General features: G+C 42.9%; 1 protein-coding gene across 2 annotated transcripts in view; it reads left to right on the top strand.

Moving 5' to 3' along the window:
• ARMC9 (armadillo repeat containing 9) overlaps positions 1–21,062 on the top strand; it is a 129,348-nt gene that overhangs the window by 50,962 nt on the left and 57,324 nt on the right. For both annotated transcript variants that reach the window (XM_033112450.1, XM_033112449.1), the window contains exons 13-19: positions 637–727; positions 1,962–2,085; positions 4,639–4,778; positions 6,140–6,216; positions 9,173–9,247; positions 12,648–12,738; positions 16,360–16,415. In XM_033112450.1, the coding sequence (XP_032968341.1) occupies positions 637–727; positions 1,962–2,085; positions 4,639–4,778; positions 6,140–6,216; positions 9,173–9,247; positions 12,648–12,738; positions 16,360–16,415 (654 nt within the window). The remainder of the gene's footprint in view (positions 1–636; positions 728–1,961; positions 2,086–4,638; positions 4,779–6,139; positions 6,217–9,172; positions 9,248–12,647; positions 12,739–16,359; positions 16,416–21,062) is intronic.

Genomic DNA, 21,062 nt, shown 5'->3' with positions numbered 1-21,062 from the left:
GAGGAGAACAGCAGTGTGGGAGCAGCAGGAGTGGGATCCAGCTGCTTCTTTAACAGCTTTCATTCTTTCTTCTTTATTTTTCCCCAGTTCTTGAGCCTTTTGACGGTTGAGTGATAGAAATCGTATAACTCTTCATTGCCCATATGACATTCCTGGGTCTGCTAAGTCTGTTACCATCTGCATTCCCACTTCCAAAATTGTGTTCTTATAGTTTCTTGTGCTGTTCTCTCTGACCTTGAGAATTTGTGTCATTCTTAAAAATCCATTTTGTAGTTTTACTTTGTTTTGCAGGGAGAAAATTAGATGCATATGTTGGATCTATCGTTTTAACCTGGATAAGATCAGCAACAATACTAGCAAATGATATTGCCTCTATGTGTCAGTCACTGTTCTAGTGCTTTGGATAATTCATTCTTTTAATTGAAAAATTCGGATAATCGATATTTACCACATCTCAGAAAAAATCAGTTGGAAATCAAGATTTCCAGGTGCACTGTTTGGCTTCAGTCTGTTCATTTTACCTCTAATAGATTCGCACAGAGGAAGAGAACACCAGACCCGGAGAGGAGACATGTATTTAATCTCTCACTTGTCTTTAACTTCCATGTTTTTCCTTTTTGATGTTTTTCCCCACAGAGGAGCGTGCTTCAGCTGCTGCACTCGAAGAGTGAGGTGGTACGACAGTACATGGCCAGGCTCATCAATGCTTTCGCGTCCCTGGCAGAAGGTAAGACACCAGCTATTCTTCAGAGAGCAGAGCAAGGTCTTATTGATGCCTTTTTTCCTTTAAAAATGGACATTTTCCCTCAAGTTTCTTCGAGATGATATGTTTCCTCATTTTATTCATGTTGAATGCATCTAAGGTCTTTTGTAAAGATTAGATGTTACCATATTGATGTAGTTTATGCCAGAGCAAATCTTGCCTGTTTTGGAGTTTCTTTTGTAAGCTTTCTAGTTTTATTTTGTACACTTTCTGGTTTTGTAACTTAGTACTTTTTAGATCGCTTTCAAGTGTATAACAGGGAGTACATTTTCTGTTATTTTCTATTTAAGGCAAAATAAGGTTGGTGAAATAATTAAAGCTAATCCCCAATGAACACTGCACCATTTTCTTCGAAAGACTGTATCTAACCTCTTAAATCAAGAGGATTTGAAAATCCCAAAGTTAACATGCCACCATTACTGAATTCAAAATGAGTTTACAAAGTGCCATTATCTTCCCTAAGTTCTAATTTGTTTGAGCTCTTTATAATAGGAATAAAGGGAGTTTTCAAATTATGACTGTATGAGACTCCAAATGCATGTTCATGCGTTCATGTGTTCATTCTTTTTTTTTTTCATGTGTTCATTCTTCCATCCACCTAGCAAATATTTATCAAAGCCAATGCATGCACCATTCATACAATACTGTTGAAATGTATGTCCAAAATCAGCGTCGTCTATATCAAGACACAAGTCCTCAATGGGCTAGTGACCATTCAAGGCGTACTACAGGGTTCCAGGCGTGATTCCCAGCTTCTTCTCCAGGCCATGGCTGTGTCTGGAAGGAGCAAGGAGTGTGGCCAGAAAGCACTGTTTGGCAGCCTCTGCTGTAAAAACCTAACGGGCTCTTAGCGCACAGATTCCCTTCCCACTGCCTGGCCCCTGGTAGAGCTGGCTTTTGGGTTCAAGATTTCAGGTAAATAAAGGACAGTGCTCTCCCCAGGGCCACAGTGATGGATTATGTTTAGATTACAAGAAGAGTTGTTGTCTATTCATTCGATAGTTGATGGAATAAAAGCAACTTTGCAAAAGAAATGTATTTTAATAAGTTTTTTAGAACCTAAAATCACACACAAACTCGACGTGTGTTATACGTGTGTTATACGCAGAGTTTTCACAGAAAGTGGTTTTGGAGCATGACTTAACACAAGGTCAAGTCTTTCCTTCTCGCACTTGTCCACGTCTGGTTGTGTTCCCAGGTCGCCTCTACCTTGCCCAGAGCACAAAGGTCCTGCGGCTGCTGGAGCAGCGGCTGAAAGAGGACGACAGGGACGTCATCACCCGGGAGAACGTCCTCGGCGCCTTGCAGAAGTTCAGCCTCAGGTGCTGACCGTGCAGTAGGTCCTGGTGGCTCCTGGAAATTAAATTGGGGTTTTTATAAGCCTCTATTTTGTGCTTGTTTAGTCCCAATGACAACCCAAGAGGCACATGATATCTTTCAGCTAACACTTTGGGATAGGTTAGATGACTTTCCAAGGTAGAGCTAGAAAGCTTATCTCTTATCCACCAACCCGTCCTGCTCAAGCTGCTTTGGATGGAGGAAGACATTTTAAAAGCGCTGTTGTAGTCCCCTAATGGATATTGTCTCGTGCACGCCAGGTGCTAGATTGTATCTCAGGCCACGGGCAAGGTTTAGAGACATACACGTGAATGCAGCCGGACAGCCTCAGCCTTCAGGTTGCTCACGGTCCATTGTGTGCACAGAAGTGAACAGTCACAGCAGGCGTGAGAGGTAGTTCTGTGGAAGTCGGGTTGCAGCCTCCAGGACCCTGTCCATCTATCCCAGCAACACACCCTGTCGTGTGTTGGGACTGCCCCCCAACAGAAATTTAAAATCAGACACTCCTTCTTGAACCAGGTCTACTGCCCTCCCAGAGTTTTCTCTTTTTAATCGACAGCTTTATTGAGGTATGCTTCACAGATCACAAAATTCACCCATTGGAAGTGTATAAGTTAATCATGTTTTAGTATATTTACAGAGTTGTACAATCATCACCACAATCTAGTTTTAGAGTATTTCCATCACCATGAAAAGAAACCTCGTGTCTGTTTTACAGTCACTCCTTATTCTGACCCCTGGCCCCAGATGACCACTACTCGACCTTCTGTAGGCTTACCTGTACCAGACCCTTGATATAATGGAAGCATATAATGTATGTCCTTTTGTGTCTGGCTTATTTCGCTTAGCATAATGTTTTTGAGGTCCACCCATGTTGTAGCCTGTGTCAGACATCGTTCCTTTGTATTGCCGAATAACATGCCATGATGTGGCTAGACCACATTTTGCGTATCTATTCATCAGTTGGTGAATGTCTGGGTTATTCCACTTTTTGGCTGTTATACAGAACGCTGCCGTGAACATTTGCATGCAGTGTTCTTTGTGTGGGCATGTTTTCCTTTCTCCTGGCTAGGTATCTAGGAATGGAACTGCTGGGTCATCTGCTAACTCTTTTAGCATCCATATTCCCTCATGACCACCTCGCTTTCTCTCTGACTTTATTAAGAATTCTAGCCCCTTGGGCCCTCAACCTTTTCTAACTGTCAGTCCTCTTCTGAACATACTTTCTCCCTATCAAATGTAGCTGACTCTCACTATAACCTGAAGCCTGACCAGGGGACGTGTTCTAAGTGTGTTTATGTTTAGTAGGGGAAATGGTAGATATTTAATTCCTATTATTTGCCAGGTCCCTGCCAATGAAAATTTCTTGTTCTGACTCTATGAATTGAAAAGAACTGTAAGTAATCTCCAGAGTTACTGCTTCCCCAGATCATATGACCACTTCATTTTTGTTTGTTCATAAAGACAACTTAGCTTGATGTTGACAATATTTGGAAAAATTTTAGGAATTCAATAGTTACAGTTAAGTAACGGAGACAAGATATGGTGAAGAAATGCTTCTGCCTGGTAGTGCAGATATTTACTGCCAACTTTTTTTCCCCCTCCAAACAGTCATTTAAGCTTTCTGTTCCAGAAAAGTGTTTACTGTTTGTGCAGTTTTCCAGGGTCTCTACAATAAATGTAGTAAGTAGCTAGGCTTACCAAAGAGGACAGCCTTCATTATTTTCTAATAAATGTCTCTGATCATTGTGGATGTAGAGTTTAAGAACAGCATTAATAGATAACATTTAGGTGGTAGTTTGACCATAACCTGGTCACCAGGAGATGGGCAGTGCTGCTTCCTCTGTGGTGTTTTGATTTTCAAAGAATTCAGATGACTTCTCATGGTGATACCACACTTAGTCTTATTAGTTTTTAAGTCTGGCATGATGACAAGCATCATAACACCTTCTGATGAGGCACTGGATTTTGTAAGACTTTATTACACCTGGACTTTGGGTGGAAAATAATTCTCTGTAAATTGTATTATACAAGTCGTTGAATTACCCTTACTCTATAGAGATCTGAATCAAAATGGTATTGAGCTGGGGTTTTTGCCTTTCTTTATTGTTTTTCTTTACTTTTACACAACTCAAGGTACCTAAGCTGGATTCTGAAAGACTCGAGTTTAGTATAAATCTGTTTGTCTATGAACTATTTCTATGGCTTTTCCTGAGTTAAGTAGATCAAAGCTATCAGTAAATATTCATTCAATATTTGAAGTAATACTCTGCTCATTTTAAATATAGAAAAGGAAACTTTCAAAATAGGAGGCCTCCTTAGTGCCTTATTGTGTTTTTTTTAAACCCTTCATAAAATCCCTGAAAGGTAAAGAATTTATTGTTGTTTTAGTTGCGTTGGTCTAGCGACAAAATATTCCTCAGTGTGGGTATCTTCTGTTGCCCTTTGTCTTTTCTGACATGCTTTCACAGTGCTATGTGCTCTTAAAGAAAAGTTTCTCCCCAGCTTTAACTTACCTATAGGCTCTTTCATCCTAGGCGCCCGCTGCAGACAGCCATGATTCGAGACGGCCTCATCTTCTGGCTGATCGATATTCTGAAAGACCCTGATTGCCTGTCCGACTACACGCTGGAGTACTCGGTGGCTTTGCTTATGAACCTCTGCCTCCGGAGTGCAGGTCTCACAACCTCCTGTCCCCACGTGGAATGCCCAAGTGTAAAGCTGTCAAATCCCTAAAGCCAAAATACCATTTTGGCCTTAGGAAGACTCTTTTATATTCCGGGGGTGCCAAAAAAATGTGACCAAGTGGACACTTTGGTCAGCATTTCTCAAGCAGTAGTACGCCATAATTAGAAGTGTCTGGATGCTGATGGTGACCACTTTAAACCCCTCTTGTAATTGCAGAAGTCAAATGTGACTTGTATTCACCTTTTGTTATCAGTATATATTGAGTACTACAATTTTAAGACAGTTTTCCTTTCTTAAAATGTGTATACATTGTTTGGCACCCTCTATATATATGTATGTAACACGCGCATTAAGAGGAAAATAAAGTGTTTATTGCACTATTCAAAGATAGAAAGTTACGAATTATGATCCCGTTTATCTGAAGACAGAGAAGTATATTCCCAAGGTTGCAGAGGATTAAGTTGGTGGCAGAGCAGGCAAACCCTGCTGCCAGCCCCTTATCACAGCTGTTTTCTCCACTCCACCCCCTGGAGATGGGGATTCTCACACGGCCATCACAAGTCACTTATGTACTTGATCCATACAAGTAGTGATTTTAGCTTTCTATAGGTTCCATCCTGTTTGCACGCTATGTTCCCTGGGATGAGAGAAGCTTCTGTAGAAGAGGTGCCAACCAAGTCCAGCCTGTGGCTGACCTCAGACTGAGTAGCCCCAGTGTTGGGAGAAGGTTACCTGGGTAAATAGCTCAGGGGGATTTGCCAGAAGCTTCTTCACCCTCAGATGCTTTGTAATCTGAAGCCCCTGTGTGTTGTTGACTGAGTAAATGACTATTTCAATCTTCTTTTATAAAAAAATAGCCTGTGCAAAAGGTCCTCACTTCAAAATATTTATGATTAATAGATTATAATCAGACTTTCTGATTATCATCAGTTTATTTGCAGTGAGTATTATGATGATGTTTGGAGTTACTAAAATACCTGTATGATTTTGATGGTGGTCTGTGCACGTGCCAGGTAGAATATCGATCACTCTGTAATATATTACACTTTCACTCTGCTCAATAGCTCTGTGCTCTGCCTGAATAATAATAACTGCCACCATTTACTGAGCGCTTGGAGTGTGCCCGCCTATACTGAGTTAGTTCATTCTACATCACGCTTTAAGGTAGATATTAATAATCCCTAAGGAATGCCAGAGGAAGAAACTGGGGTCCAGCTTGGTTAAGTGACTCACCTAAGGTCACGCCGCTCATAAGCAGAGGAGCCAAGATTTGTATTCAAGTCTGTCTGACTTGAAACTGTGCTTCTGTGTTTAGACACGTCATGTTTTGTTTTGTGTTTTTTTCTTAAGGGAAGAACATGTGTGCCAAGGTGGCCGGCCTCGCGCTGAAAGTTCTTTCAGATCTGCTAGGCCATGAAAATCACGAGGTACTCAATCAGAGCTGCTATCCCTGGGTTTGGGGAGGGCTGGCCCAGGGTAGTTACTGCAATCTCCCTCCTCCACGTATTTGTATAAGCTTTTATAATTTCTGAATTCTAGAACTCGGAAGCAGGAAGTCGTTCCTCCACTCCTCACTTGCTAGCACACTGCCATCAGTGGCTTCTGCCAGCTCCCTCGTGGGCATTATTTTTTTCTCCTTATCATCTATCCATGCTTCATTCCTCCCCCGACATGACGCTCCTCTCTTGTGTTTCATGTATGTCTGTAGTCATGTATGTAGTCTGAAAATGTATTTAATATCATGTGTGTATTTTTAATTGTATAAATAGTGTTGCACTCTAGATCTCATTACTTTTCTTACTTTTTCACTGCGTTTTTAGGACCTTTCCATGTGGCTTTATATACACCTAGTCCCTTAGCTCTCACTACTGCAAAACAGCCCTTTGTTTGCGGCCCTCCTATTTTACTTATCCACCTCCCAGGGATGTCCACTTTGGTTGCCTCCACCTCTCTGCTGCCACCGTGGTCCTCAGTGGACGTCGCCACACATGCCCCACGAGGGCCTGTGCCAGAGCTTCCCTGGTGCATAGACACTTGTCACTGCTGGCTCACCCCCTATGTCAGTCTCAGGTCAGAATCCTGGAAATTGTCCCCCAGAATGGCAATTCTAGCTTCTGCTGTCATGGGCGTCCAACCCAACACTTGGTGATTTTCTAAGTTTTTTAGTTTATGCGTCGCAAGTCCTTTTTAAATAAAGTAGAGATCTGGATAAACTAATGAACAAAACTAATAAACAATATAGTATATTGTTCACCTGCTTTCCTGCACATGCCTTTGCAGAAACGGTGGCATCACTTTGCGCCTGAAGTCAAAGCCTCAACAAAACACTGACCTCTTTCGCCAGACCAGGTGCAGGGGTGTCTTAGCAGGACCGGGCTGGCTGAGTACCGCTGGGTCCGAGTGACGAGCATTTGCTACCCATGCGTCTGTCCCCATTTCAGACAGACCGTTCCCATTCTGTTCATTTCTTTCACGTCGTAGGTTCCTGGAGCCCCATGAGCTCAGAGAGCTGGGCGACTTTAGCAAGTGGAGGTCTGGTGGTTGTTACAGTGTGTGCATGCCTTTTATATTTTAAAACCAGGGAGCTCTTAACTATTTCTAGACCAGAGTGAACTCTGTTCTCCATTTTCTTCAACTCAGGCCATTGAAGCCAGAGGGAAATGCATTCTGTCTGTAATAGTAAGGTTGGCTTCAGGTGTTGGAACCAGAATGTTGGCTCTGAAAACTGAATATGCCACAGGATTCAGATCATGTCATTAACCGTTGCCAATGCATTTGCTTTGGAAGATCTACCTATATATTTTTTAGAGCCTGGAGAAGTGTTCACTACGTAAATAAATGCTACACACATGTATCCTACAAAGATAGTTGTGTTCTTAGAAGACAAAATCCAGAAGCCACAAAGATGCACATATTTGACTATATGAACATTAAATTTTTTTTGTATGAGAAAAATGCTATAATCAAAGTCAAAAGACAAGTGATACCCTGAGAAAAAATTCGTATCACATGACAAAAGTTTAATATTCCTAACATATAAAGAACTCCTATAATTGATAAGTGAAAGTCAAATTATAAAAAAACCCCAACAGAAAAAAATGGTAAAGGATATAAATGGGCAATTTACACAATGGTAAATCTTGATGGCCTATAAACATGAAAAGCTGTATAATTTCGCTAGTATTCAGGGAAATGAAAATAAAAACAACTATAAACTGCCTTTTTTTACCCATTAGCTTGGCAAAAATTAAAAGTAATGAAGTTTAGTGCTGGCAAGTGGTGGTGGGAAATGAACCCTTTCCCCTCCCCGCCCCCATCACTGTGGAGAGAATATGGCACAGTTTGCTCAGAAGGGAGCTCTCATTTGTCAGGTACCTACATATGCACTATGTCCTGGGCTAGCCTTATGCTGGGGTTACCTATATGATTAAAACATGGTCCCTGTCCTTGAAGAGATCATAGTGGTGGAGACATGTATACATTTAAAAATATACCAAATCACGGACAATAGTGGGGGCTTGTGCCGAAGTAGAGGAGCACTCTGTGCAGGGTTCAGGAAGGGTTCCCTTTGAGCTATGTCGGGGCTGAGTTTTAAAGCATGAATCATAGCTTTCCAGAGAGACACATGTGGGACGTGTATTCCCAGCAAAACGAACAGCTAGAACCAGGGCCATGGCCTGTCACCAGTTGGTGTGACGTGTCCCTTATGTAGTGTGGAACCTCTGCAGTATGAACGTCATGGCAAGCAGGGAGGAGCAGAGCGGGTGATAGAGGCCAAAGCCTAAAGGGTCCTGTGTGCTGTACTGAGGAATCAAGGAGTGGAGTAATGACAGCCTGCTTCGGAGTTCCTTCCAGGCAGACTATGTGGAAGGTGTCCGAAGTAGGGAGAGTGGGATTTGGCCCATGTTGTGGAATTTTGGCAACGATATGATGGTTGTGTGCAAGAGTGTGCATCAAAGGCAGGACTCATTGGGAGACGTGATGTAGCCCAGGTCACGGACATGTCTGAATGAGGACAGTAGCCGTGTGTATGGAAAAGAAAAGTTCCTATCCAAGACAGCTTGGAGACTCCCCGAAAGAGAGTAAAAAGGGAGAGGCATCAGTGATGACTCCAGAGTTTCTAGCCTGAGTGGTCAGGATCACATTAATTAAGCAATGAAATGTAGCAGGAGTAAGCTTTGTGAGGCAATGATGAATTTGGTTCTGCGCTCTGTTGTAACTGTCACGGGACATGCAAAGGGAGACGTCTGTTGTTTGGAGAGATGTGAAGATGGTAACTCACTGTCCGCTTTAGTCAGAGTGTTCTCAAGTGTGGTGTTTCATAACTGAGTTGTATAGTATTTGAGACCGTGCAAATGACTGGGTTTTTTTCTTCCCTCAAAGATACAGCCATATGTGAATGGAGCACTGTACAGCATCCTTTCTATCCCGTCCATTCGTGAAGAAGCAAGAGCTATGGTAAGAAACGTGCTTGAGAAATGTGTCAGCTTCTATTAGTGCCATAGGTCAGAGCTATGAGAACAAGGGGTTCCCAGACTGGGCTCCATGGAGGGGCTTTCAGAGAGTTTATGAATGCCCCAAAATTGTATGCCAAGTACATATTTGCAATTTTCTCATGAGAGTCTGTGGCTTTTATCAGATTCTCAAGGGACCCCTAGCTCCTCAGTGATTAAGAACCACAATATTAGAAAGTTCCCAGCAGGTTTATTTTTGGAAAATTGTAGACATTCTTTTTTTTTTCTAATTTAAATGGTTCATTTAAATTGGGGGTTGGGGGAATGCTTATGGATTTTGTAGTAGCAGAAGCTTAGCAAGAAAACAATGAAATGAAGGAAATCATCACTCAAATTCACCTCCAGGATTCCTGGGGGAATTGTGGTAGCAGTGAGAATAGGTGCAATCAAAACACTCTTGACATTCTGGTAGCAACCAAATGGAACAGAAAAGCTGGTAAAGATGATAATACCGGCCATACTTAGTTTTTTGTCTAATTAGTGAATTCAGTACTTACTGTGTTTACATTCGTGCATATATCGGAAGTTTAAACAAGCCTCAGGTGATTAGTTTAGTTTTTGAGATGACAGATGTTTCTAGATGTAATCAGCAAAACCACCATAGTTTTGTCCTTTTCCCTTACAATACGTGAAACCAGGTCAACTGTGCATATTAAATGCTGTGACAAGGGGGTTAAATATATTCCAGAAACTAAATTCAGTTTGAGACCAACAAAACATGTTCTTTCACTTGGTTTTGGTTACTTAGAAGAATTGCCAAATCTTCTAATTGGTCATCTAAATTACATCACCCATTTTGCCTGAAGTAAAAACTTATTTACAACCATTCTGTGTGGTCACAGTAAACAATGGGACTTAGTTGCCTCCTGCTTTTGAATAATAATGGGTTTTTTAAAACCCTGCTTTCTCAATACAGAAAATAAACTTGGTTAAATTCTGTATTACAGTCATTCAGGTGCAAGAGAGGAATTGTCAACCAAGCAAAGCACAAGGAATAAAACGTGTAGGCTGAAGAGAAAGAAAGAAAGAATGGAGGTGACATGGAATTAAAAAGCTTGAAAGGCAGCGTGGAGGGAAAACCTCTAGGGCAAAGGGGTGGAGAAGGCGGAGGAAAATGTCTTAAAGGGACAGGGACCAAGTGGGGAGGACAGACTCGTTGCTGTGTGACAGGAGAGATGAGAGCCCTTAGAGACCATCCAGGCCAGGGAGAGAGAAGGTGGAAGGAAGGGACAGAGCCTCAGAGACCTGTGTGCCCCTAGCCAGAGGTCTCACACAGGTGCAACTAGAGTCCCAGGAGAGGAGGGAGATAACGGGGCAGAAAAAGGGTTGAATTAATAAGGTATCTAGGAAATCCCCAAATGTTTGGAAATTAAAATATTGACCCTTGTGTAAGTTATCTGTTGCTGCATAACAAATTACCCAGAAGCTCAGTGGCTTTAAAATTTTATTATCATAGCTCAGTTTCTGTGGGACAAAAGTTCGAGAGCAGCTTAGTGGGATGGTCCTGGCTAAGAGGCTTTCGTCAGGTTTTAATCAAGACTTCAGCCAGGGCACCCAAGGCTTGAGCAGGGCTGGAGAATCCGCCTCCACGCTGGCTCACACGGCCGGCTGTTGGCAGGGACCTCATGTCCTCAACACATGGGCCTCTCCATAGTGCTTCTCTCGACGTGGCATCTGGGTCCCCCCCGAGTGAGTGATCCCAAAGAGAAAGAAAGAGCAGGACGGAAGCCACAGTATCCTTTATAACCTGGTCTCAGAAGTGATACACACAGACCGACCCGGGCACAGTGTGGGAGGGGACTGCTCAGGAGTACGAATTCCAGGAGGTGGGGGCATTTGGGGGCCATCTTGGAGGCTGACTGCTGCACACTTGTAAGTCACCTGTGGATTAGAGAAGAAGTCACAAGGGAAATGAGGAGCTATTAATATTTTGACATAATTACAAATATTTCCTCTATTTTTCATTTAGTTTTTAATTATGGTGTTTCGGGTCATACGGCAGCTTTAATTGTAGTTGAGTCTGTTAATATTTTCTGTTATAGCTTCTGACATAAGTTTCTAGACAGCCTCTGAATTATTGAGTTATTGACTTTAAGAAGAAAACGTGCATGACTTACATAAAGGTATAAGCAGTATAAGCTTCTGTCTGGCATTTAACAGGCAGAAGCTATGCAGGAACCCTCTGTTAGTCTGAACGGAGGAAGCTTTTGGACACGTCACTTAAGCAGTTGCCTGTTTATTTATAAGAGAGGTCTCTAAGAGAGGTTATGGCCAGGGTTTTTCTAAAGCCCTGAGACTACCCACATTTCACTCTTATCCTTGAGGAAGTTTTTAGATTGATAAAGGAATTACATTCTTTTTGCATGTAACAATAATACAGAAAACCGGACAGCGAGGAACACATCATCCGTAATCTCACCACCTTGACACCTGCTTGTGACAATGCTGGAGAATTCGTAGCTGAGCTAATGTTCTCAGACCTTGCTGGGGTTTGCAGCATGTGTCCGCACAATCCTTTTGGAAAGCAGTTTGGTGGCACATACGAGAAACCACTAAAATCTCCTGGATTCATTTATTTCCCTCTGGTCACTGATTCAGAGAAGAGCTCTACCATGAAGAGGCTCATTTCAGTGTTTCTATAATAGTGAAAAACCAGAAGAAACATAACATCTAGTAACAGGAATTGCTAATGACATTATGGCTCTTTTGCGCAAAATATTAATAGCTATTGAGGATGATAATTAGGAAAAGCAGTATGAGGAAGGATGGAAAATTTTTATTGTATAATGAGAGATAAAAGCAGAATATGACGTTATAAGAACTCTGTTTTTGCAACTGTGTAAACCATTTGTGTACTTGTAGAAAATGACAAAAAATACATACAAATTATATTAGTACCAAATACTATGATGTTGGTCTTTAAAATAATAGAAAGAAAAAACAAAAACAGGAGATAAAGATAAATGAGTGCCCTGAGACCCATTTGAACTTTCAGAGCCTGCCAACATCTGGGGCCGGAGAGCAGAGCAGATCAGTATGGCTGCCCTGAGGCCCACACCAAAGCCTCTTGCACCCAGGGCTGGAGTACTGTGAGCTGTGGAGCTCTCCTCTGTGTTTAATAAATATGTTATAATTAGGTCTGATATTCAACCAAGAAGAAAATAATTTCACTGTGAATTATAAAAAGAACAAAAAGAATGTTTAACAGTAAACAGAGGAATTGTTATTGTGCATATATAAGAAAGTGTTTTGGGGGGGCTTGGCTGAAACTATCCCACTGAAAAGTAGTTCCCCCCAAAGAATGTTAACTGAAATGTTAACTGTTCCTCTCTTCACTGCTTTAGGGGATGGAAGACATCCTTCGCTGCTTCATCAGAGAAGGCAGTGCTGAAATGATCCGCCAGATCGAATTCATCATCAAGCAGCTGAATTCAGGTCCGTTTAATGCAAGAATCTGAATCTTTTGAATCTTTCACATGTGCCAGGAACGTGCATAGGCTTTCTCAGAAGGACTTGTCATATCTTGGAATTCATTCAGGAGGCCCAAGTGAACCCATAATCAACCAGGTCATCAATGCCAGATTATCCCAAGATCAGTGATCGCTTCTCACACTTCAGGCTTAGAGTCAACAAAAAGAATTCAGAAACAATTACAGAAACCCTTCTCTAACCCTAAGTTCTCTTTATGTGGGCTTCCCCCTCCTAATTCTTCCTCCACCTCCGAAGAGTGGCTTCCCCAGAGTCCTAGGGTCAGATAAGGAAGACAGATGCCAGTCTTTCTAGCCACTGGAGAAAATGTCATCATCCTTCCGCATTTCATTCATTCACTCAGGAGTAGTTTATGTTGCCAACTGACAGCATGGGAGGATGTGATCCCCTTTTTTGTCTGGCTTCCTCCATTATCATGGCAACCCACATCCCATAATAAGCAGGAAAGGATGATGAGGGGAGCCTTGGATGGAACCAGGGTGGTGAGGAAGCTCTCAGCTCTTTCTGTGGACTCCTGACTCGCACACATGCCAGAGGCTTCCAGGGCCAAGCTTGTCCCTTATGTCTCTGTGTGCCCTTCCCTTACACCCAGCAGTCTACGTCACTGAAAGTCCAAGTGCACAAATCCTGTTCAGCATGCGAACAAGGGTCAAAAAACGAATCTTTTGATCTCTACTCTAATCCCAAGTCAGCAGCTTGACCAGGCCAAGCAGAAGGGAGATGCCAGAAGCCTCTCACAGGAAGAAGCCTGCAGGTGGCTCTTCTGGCTCACGGTTCACAACCTGGGCTGCACAGGATGGCCCCCTGGGGGATTTGGAAATTCATAAGGCAGTGCCCCATCCCAATTAAAATCAGTCTCTGGGGGATCCCCAGGCAAGCGTGCTGCTTAAAGCTTCCAGGTGATTCCAGCGTGCAGCTGGGGTGGCTCATGCCTGCCTCGGGCAGACGCAGGAATGGGGAGGCAGATGGAGGACGTCACAGGGTGTCCGGATTCACAGCAGGCAGCTGGGAGAGCAGCCAGGGAGCCTGAGACCTTGGCTCCCTTCAGGCTGGGGGCCCATTTCCATTTGAACATCCTTCCTTCTGGGTTTTGTGGAGCAAGTATAATTCATCCCAAATTCAGGTGGGCAAGGGACAGAACTAGATTTTCTGCAACAACTTTATATCTGATTTTGAAACCCATTCTGCTGGGTGGGCATGTTGAAAAATAAAGTGAAATAAAACCCTACCCAGAATCCTGGCTGAGGTTGCTCCCTAACCCTTCGGTAGGCCACAGTTTGGGAAGGCGGAGAAATGCTGGGAAAAGTTGTTTCCTGTCTGTTCCATGGTCACCAGCTCTGCCAACACCTCCCTCCCAGGCAGGGGACCTCTGCAGCTGCAGGGTCACATCTGGGTTGGGACTCTGCTTTGAGGCTGACTTTTTTTCAATCTATCGAGACACATCTCCCTTTCCTTGTCCGTCTTCCCACCTCCCTGGCAGCCAAGAAGCAAGGTGAGGCCCCCCCCTTGCTCTCTGGCTAAAAAAACATCTCTTTCTCTTACATAAAACTGGCCCTTGGACCGGCATGCCAAAGAATGTGAGGAGGGAGGGAGGGGTCAGTTTACATTTCTGTAGGGGGTGTGCTTTGGCACGAAGTTAACATGGGCAGAGCTGAGGCAGGAAGGGCTTGGGAAATACCTTCTTAGCTCAGTAAGCTCCAGTTTAAATAAAGAGTATCTAAAGTATTTCTTTTTTTATCTCAAGCACCTAAGTGATTCTGTACCCATAGGACGATGGCAGGACCCAGAGATGATTACCCAGGAGTCTGCTATTTTGAAACCAAACTAGAAACTCATTGCACGTTTGGATGGAGGATACACAAATGCCTTAGCATATGTGTCATCAGCATCAAGTCAAAATGAATCCACCAGCATTGCAATGGAACCTAGAGGAGGGACAGCTGGAAAGTTTCTATCCAGTCCAATCTTCAGTCTCATGTGGAACTTAATAGCAGGACAGGAATTAGCGGTAGTTTACTCATGTAACATACATGAAGTGGCCTTGCCGCCATCTGTAGTTAGAGTACTGACTTTCTTGGTTTATTTTAGTGAACATGAAAACATGTATATGGGTTTTCATATGAGTACATTCAAGCCTATCTCAATTCTCTAGCACTGTTTTTCCAACGGAGTTTTAAGGTCTTCAAGTACAGAAAAGTCCAGTATATTGTAAGTACCTACCCCCTAGATGGGAAAGGACTACTCTGGTGAAACCTAAGGAAGAAACCCAAGGAAGACGTGATGCTGACAGGTGGAGATGAGCAGCCATCAGCAAGAATGGGAAGTTTGTCAGTAACTCCAGACCTCAGCTGGAGGACCAGCAGACACTGGCCGCTCACTGTAGAGAGGACAGGGAGACCTGACAGGTCCTTGGGCAGGAACAAGCCAAAGCCATCTCTCCAGCTGGGCCCTCTGGAAAGGCAGGATACTATCAACTCCAGCATGATGCCCTGTTAGTTATCTGTGTGAGAGCACCTTGTGGGGGCAGAGCTCATGTCCCCGTCACCCCAGAGAAAAGGAGACAAGGTTTATAAGGTGCTTGAGTTCACAGGACTGGATTGTTCTGGGGTAGGATGAGTGTGAGCTAAAGGGAGGGGAATGTGGCTGGATTAGACTGTGGCCTCGTGAAATGTCTAAGATTCTTTAAAAAGAAAAAAGTTATTTCCATATTTGACAAAGAGAGGTTTATCACTGATGAATATAACAGCATCTCCATTTTGAAAGCCACTTGCTTGAAAGCCTTCTACTGAAGGTGGGATGGAGTCATGCTATCATGGGCCAGCAGGAAATAGAGGTTAGGTCATTAAGTTTCAGCCCGAATGCAGAATGACTTAACAGCCTCCTGTCTGCAAAGTGGCTTTCTTGACTAAATTCTGTAACAACAGTATGACTCATGATCGGTGTAGAGGTATGCAAACCCCGGTGAGGTGGGGACAGACTCATTCGTCCTCTGACTCCATTGTGCTATTAATTTATTCCTCCCATGTGAACTCTCTGAAGATGTAGCAATGAACTACGGGAGCCTGCAGGAACCTTACCTGCCATGACCCTCCTCCCACTGTGGAAAAATCATGAGGTTTAAGAATAGACTCAGTTTGAATCTCAGTTCTTTAACTTTCTGGGAGTGTGACCATAAACAAGTCCCTTATCCTCTCTGTGCCTCCATTTGTTATTTGTTATAACATGGGGATAAGAGTCAGCAAGTGAAATAACACGTGGGCTGCAGAATCTAGCATCATGTCTAGCGATAATACTAGCTTACTTTCCCCTAAATTCCTCTGAAATAACATGAGGGCTTTTAATTTTTCTCATGCCACTACTAATGCCTTATGAGAAAAATGAAGAGATGGATTTACAATTGCTTAGGATGATCAGACTATGGCTGAAACAATACCAGGAACATGATTGTTTTGATGGAACCTAATTCTCATTAGGGTGTTTACATGCTTCTGCAGCGGCTAAGGAATTTTATTGACCAAGGCTCCCAGCTGCGTTCTCAGTTCTTCATTGATTTTTTTTCCTTTATAGAAGAGCTACTGGATGGTGTTCTTGAATCTGATGATGATGAAGATGAAGATGATGAAGTGAGTTGGAAGCTCTTGACACCACATAGAAAATTTGTGCCAAACTATTCTAAGTCTCTTCCTTGCCTTGAAAAGTTAGTCCAGAAATGGAGATTTTGATCCCTGCTGTGTTATTTTTCACAGTCCTGTAGATTGGCTACAGCTCAGCGGGGTGGTTTTCTGCCCGTCTCCTGTGGGGTGTCACGTGGCTGCTTTCCACGTCCAAGCTAGCCCGGCCCCCCCACGGCCTCTCCATGTGAGCGTTGATCACTGTGTGGGGAGCAAGTAAAAGCTCCCAGTCCTCTTCCGGGGTCGGCAGTCTCAGAACATCATTTTTGCTGCTTTCTGCTCAGGGCACATCGTAAGACCAGCCCAGGTTGTGGGGCGGCAATTAGACTCCACCGGCAGGAGGGTTCCGGGTGGGAGCCCTTGTGGGTGGCCGTGTCTGAAGACTGCCGCACCTCGGGTGGGTGGGTGGCAGCCAGCACTCTGCGGCACTGGGGTTTGTGAGGGTGTGAAAGAAAAAAAGCTGTTCTTCAACGTGACTGTTTTGCCTTGAAGGGGCGTGAGTCTGCACCGGTCTTCCTCATGGATGGGTACGTTGAGCACGGAGGCTCACGGTGTGAGAGTGAGAGCACCGGGCTTGGTTCAGAGCTGGCAGAACTAACCACTTTACTCTGCATTCTTTGGATATGGCTTCCTCAGCTGTGAAAAATCTGATTACCTTGTTTTCTAGAGCGTGAAGGTTCAGAAGGTTTAGAAGTAATGTGGGTGAGTCTCGTGAAATGGTATAAAGAATGGTGGTGACTCATGGGCTGTAGATGGATTTTCAGATGACAAGCCTTTTCATTGTTTCTCCTTTAGCTCTAGAAAAAACATATCCATTGTCCTTTCTAGTTCCCTGTGGTAGTAAGTAATTTGCATTCCTTCTATTTTGTGGGGAGTGAATGCTGGAAGATGTATTTTTATTTGGAGTTGTGGTCTATCTGTTGAAAAGGTGTGTGAAAGCCAGGTTTCTGTTCATGGGGGAGGTAGTTCATTTAAAGGCCCTCACCAAACAGGACAGCTGTGCTGAGGCCTGCGAGTGATTGTCCCTCCTCAGGCCGCGCCTGCCATTTTCTTCACGGGCTGTAGGTGGCACCAGCGAGTATTCTTGCTCACTGCCTTGGGGGACAAGTTCGGTTCTGGACCTGAGACAGGGATCCTTGGCTAGCACCTTCTCCAGGCCCGGTCCTTTACAAACGTGGATCCAGAGAGGGGAGAAGGCCAGCCTAAGGCCACCAGAGAGTTGGTGGCAGTAAAATCTGGTTTAGGACAGAGATCAGCAGACTTTTTCTATAAAGGGAAAGACAGTAAAAATTTTAGGCTTTGCAGGCTCTGTTTTTCAACCACTCAAATCTGCTATTTTAACACAAAGTAGCTATCGACAATACATAAAAGGGTGAACATGGCTGTGTTCTCATAAAACTTTGTTTATGGACACCAAAATTTGAATTTCATGATTTTTATGTGTCACTGAATTTTTTTTCCAAATATTTTAAAATGTGAAAATCATTCTTAGCTTGCTGGCCTTCCAAAACCAGGTGTCTTGGCCTGTGGGCCATCATTTGCCATCTTCTGGAGAGAAGGTAGCTCCCTTGACCCAATCTTCTCAGAACTACCCTATGATAAGACACCACCTTTGTGCATAGTCATTCAATACTGTTTTAAATTATATTTTGAGTTAATATCTTAATTATTTAATTTCAATAACTTTTTGTCATTGTGTCAAAAGTTTCTCTCAAGATCTATTTTTCCCCTTCCTATGTTACCCTTTTGGGGTTTTTTATTTTGTTTTGTTGCTATTAACCCCTTTGTTTTTCTACTACAAGGGGAAATTCATTTGGTGCAGCTGTTCAGGTTAATGATGGAAATTCAACTTTTGGAAATTTTGCTATGGAAACAATTACAGTCTACTATAAATGAAGGAATATAGAAATCTTTCAATTTTCTGGACTTTTTGCTACTCTGTACAGATTGTTATTTTAAGAGGGTAATGATTGAAAAATATTTGTTATGATAATTAGATTTTTCAGAAGCTGCCTAGAAGGGGTTTAGTTGGGAAATTATAAGGAAAGGACCTGTCAGTTGGGGCATAACTTCACTTTTTGTGAAGAACTCAGGTCAGCAGATTCTGGACTCCTTCCCTTCTGATCCTGGGGTACATCACACAGTATCAGCAAGGGTGACTTGGGAGGGTTGAGTGTGTCTGGATTTTACTCAGCTTTCCCCAAGGGCAAGTGTTAGCTTTAAAATTGCCTTTTAAAATTAGAAAGAAAACGGACAGTAAAACTAAAGGGAAATTTCCAAAAATCATTTGAGCAAGTGGCACTTTTGGAATATGGGTATCACCTCCCAAGGTGACAACTTTGAAGGAAACAGCAGAATTATTCTCAGGGCCTAACGGTCATATGTCATCTTGCTTAGCAATGTAAAGTGTTTTTTAAATTTAATATTTAGACCCAAACCACACATAGTGGAGTCATTGTTTTCAGTTAGCTGCTTTGTGCCTCTAAAGATGAAACGGCTCTATTGGAGTGGGGCCGGAGGCCTGGGTAAATTATTCTTGCTTTACGTAACATTGAGCTGAAAACTACGGACTTGCCACTCTGGCCACTGGTCCTGCTCCACTCTGGCCACTGGTCCTGCTCCTCCTGGAAACTCTCAGGAGGACCCTCAGTTGCAAAATCTAATTTTTTCTCTCTAATTTCTAAAAATGTAATGACTTGTTCTGACTGTTAACACTTAGTTATGTCTGAATATACGTACATTTATATGCCAAAAAATAAATAAATTAAAGTTGGAGCTAGAAATGTTCTTTTCTGACTTGTAGACTGTCCAGGATGTAATGTCAGATGGAAAAAGGAAATCGCAAAGTAATGTGAACAGTATGATTCTATTTCAGAAAAAATAAACACACATCGTTATGAATTATATACATGCTTATGTATACACGTAGCAGAAAGGTGTGGAAAGTTACACCCTCTCTGTTGACACTGGAAACTACCCAAGGGCACTAGAATGAGAGGTGAAGGAAGGCCTTGATTAGCAGGGCCCGAGCTGCACATTGGTCATGTGAAGTGAGAAGTGAAAAGGGCACACAGCTTTGGTGGACAGAGGTCAGTTGCTGAGCATTTTTGTAGACTAATGGGGCAAAAGCCAAACGGAGTGGTTGACGAACATATGGGAAGTGAGAGAAGTTGGCCGTGAACAAGAGAAGAGAGTTGGATGGTAGCGAAACGGACATTTTTGTTTTGTTTTAATTTGAGAGAGACCTAAGCATGTTACAATGCAGATGGGAAGGATCCAATTGAGAGAGAGAGGTTGGACATTGAAGGTAGGAGAAGAGAGAAGATGGCATCAGGGCAGGTGTTTTCATTATTTTCTAAAGTCCTTCTTATACTTTCTTGGCCCAGCAGACCCATTTAAACCTCCACAGAAATAAAATCATCATCAGATAAGCTTGGACAGGACACACAAGAGGGTGAACAGATGACAACTACAATTTAAGGGTTCAAGTGCATCTCATCTAGTACTTTGAAGAAATGTATGATTTGGTACAACTTATTTTTATATTAAACATATGTAATATGTTCCCAAAGGACCAATGGTAAATCATGAGGCTCTGGAGCCCCTATTCTAATGTTCTCGCCTCAAATGGCTCATGTTTCCTTATTACCGTTTAAGGCAAGGTTCCTCGTGTCTAGCTGAGAAGTGGCTTTGTGACTGGGGATGAAAGGCCTCCTGTGCTATCCTAGAAGACTGATTTGAAGACAAAGATTCTCCCCTCTTAACAAAACAGATTTAAATGCCGTGCACTTTTACGTGCTGGTTACCATGTACGAGTTAGTGACAGTCATATGCTCAGCAATTTCCTTCTCTATGGACTGCTCATATCGAAGTCATTCATTTCTTCATTCAACAGATATCTGAGGACCTTGAAATAACCTTATTCTAGGAAATAATGGGGGAGGAATGCAAAAGAAATCTGAAAGAGTATCAATGGTTTAAAATACCTCCGAGAGTTTAAAATCTAGATATGTGAGAGAATGATGATCCTGATAATGCAGCTCGCACTTGTGTACCAGGCACTGCCCTAGGTGCTTTAAATGTATTGCCTCACCTACTCCTCACCACAACCCTGTGACAGTTACTGCTGTTATGCCCATTTCACAGATGGGGAAACTGAGAGACAAAAAACATCACTTGCCAAATTCACACAGCTAGTAAGTACATGATAGAACTGGGATTCCAACCCAAGTGGTCTGACTCAACAGGCTACACCGTTCACCACTATACCATAGTGTGTCTTGTAAAAAACCATTAGCAATTAACAAATAATAGAGAACAAATTATAGGTTCATGGCTATGCTAGAAACAGGAAGTGCCGCAGAACTTCCAAGTACCAGAATACTGGAAGATGGCTGCCGTGACAGGGCTTGGCCTAGCCTAGGTTGAAAGGTAAGTGGAATGGGGTGATGGTGGGTGGCATGGATGTGGCCAGGACAGGAGGACAAGCGTCTTCTAGCGGAGGCAGCATAATTTCATCTTGTGCCTCTTACCTGAGCCACACCAACCACCCTCACCCCCAAGACTCTGTTATCAACAGTGTGTGTATATACTTTCATA

The sequence above is a fragment of the Rhinolophus ferrumequinum genome, chromosome 8, assembly GCF_004115265.2.
Source record: "Rhinolophus ferrumequinum isolate MPI-CBG mRhiFer1 chromosome 8, mRhiFer1_v1.p, whole genome shotgun sequence".
In the NCBI taxonomy this organism is placed as follows: domain Eukaryota; kingdom Metazoa; phylum Chordata; class Mammalia; order Chiroptera; family Rhinolophidae; genus Rhinolophus; species Rhinolophus ferrumequinum.
This window is presented reverse-complemented; position numbering and strand designations above follow the sequence as displayed.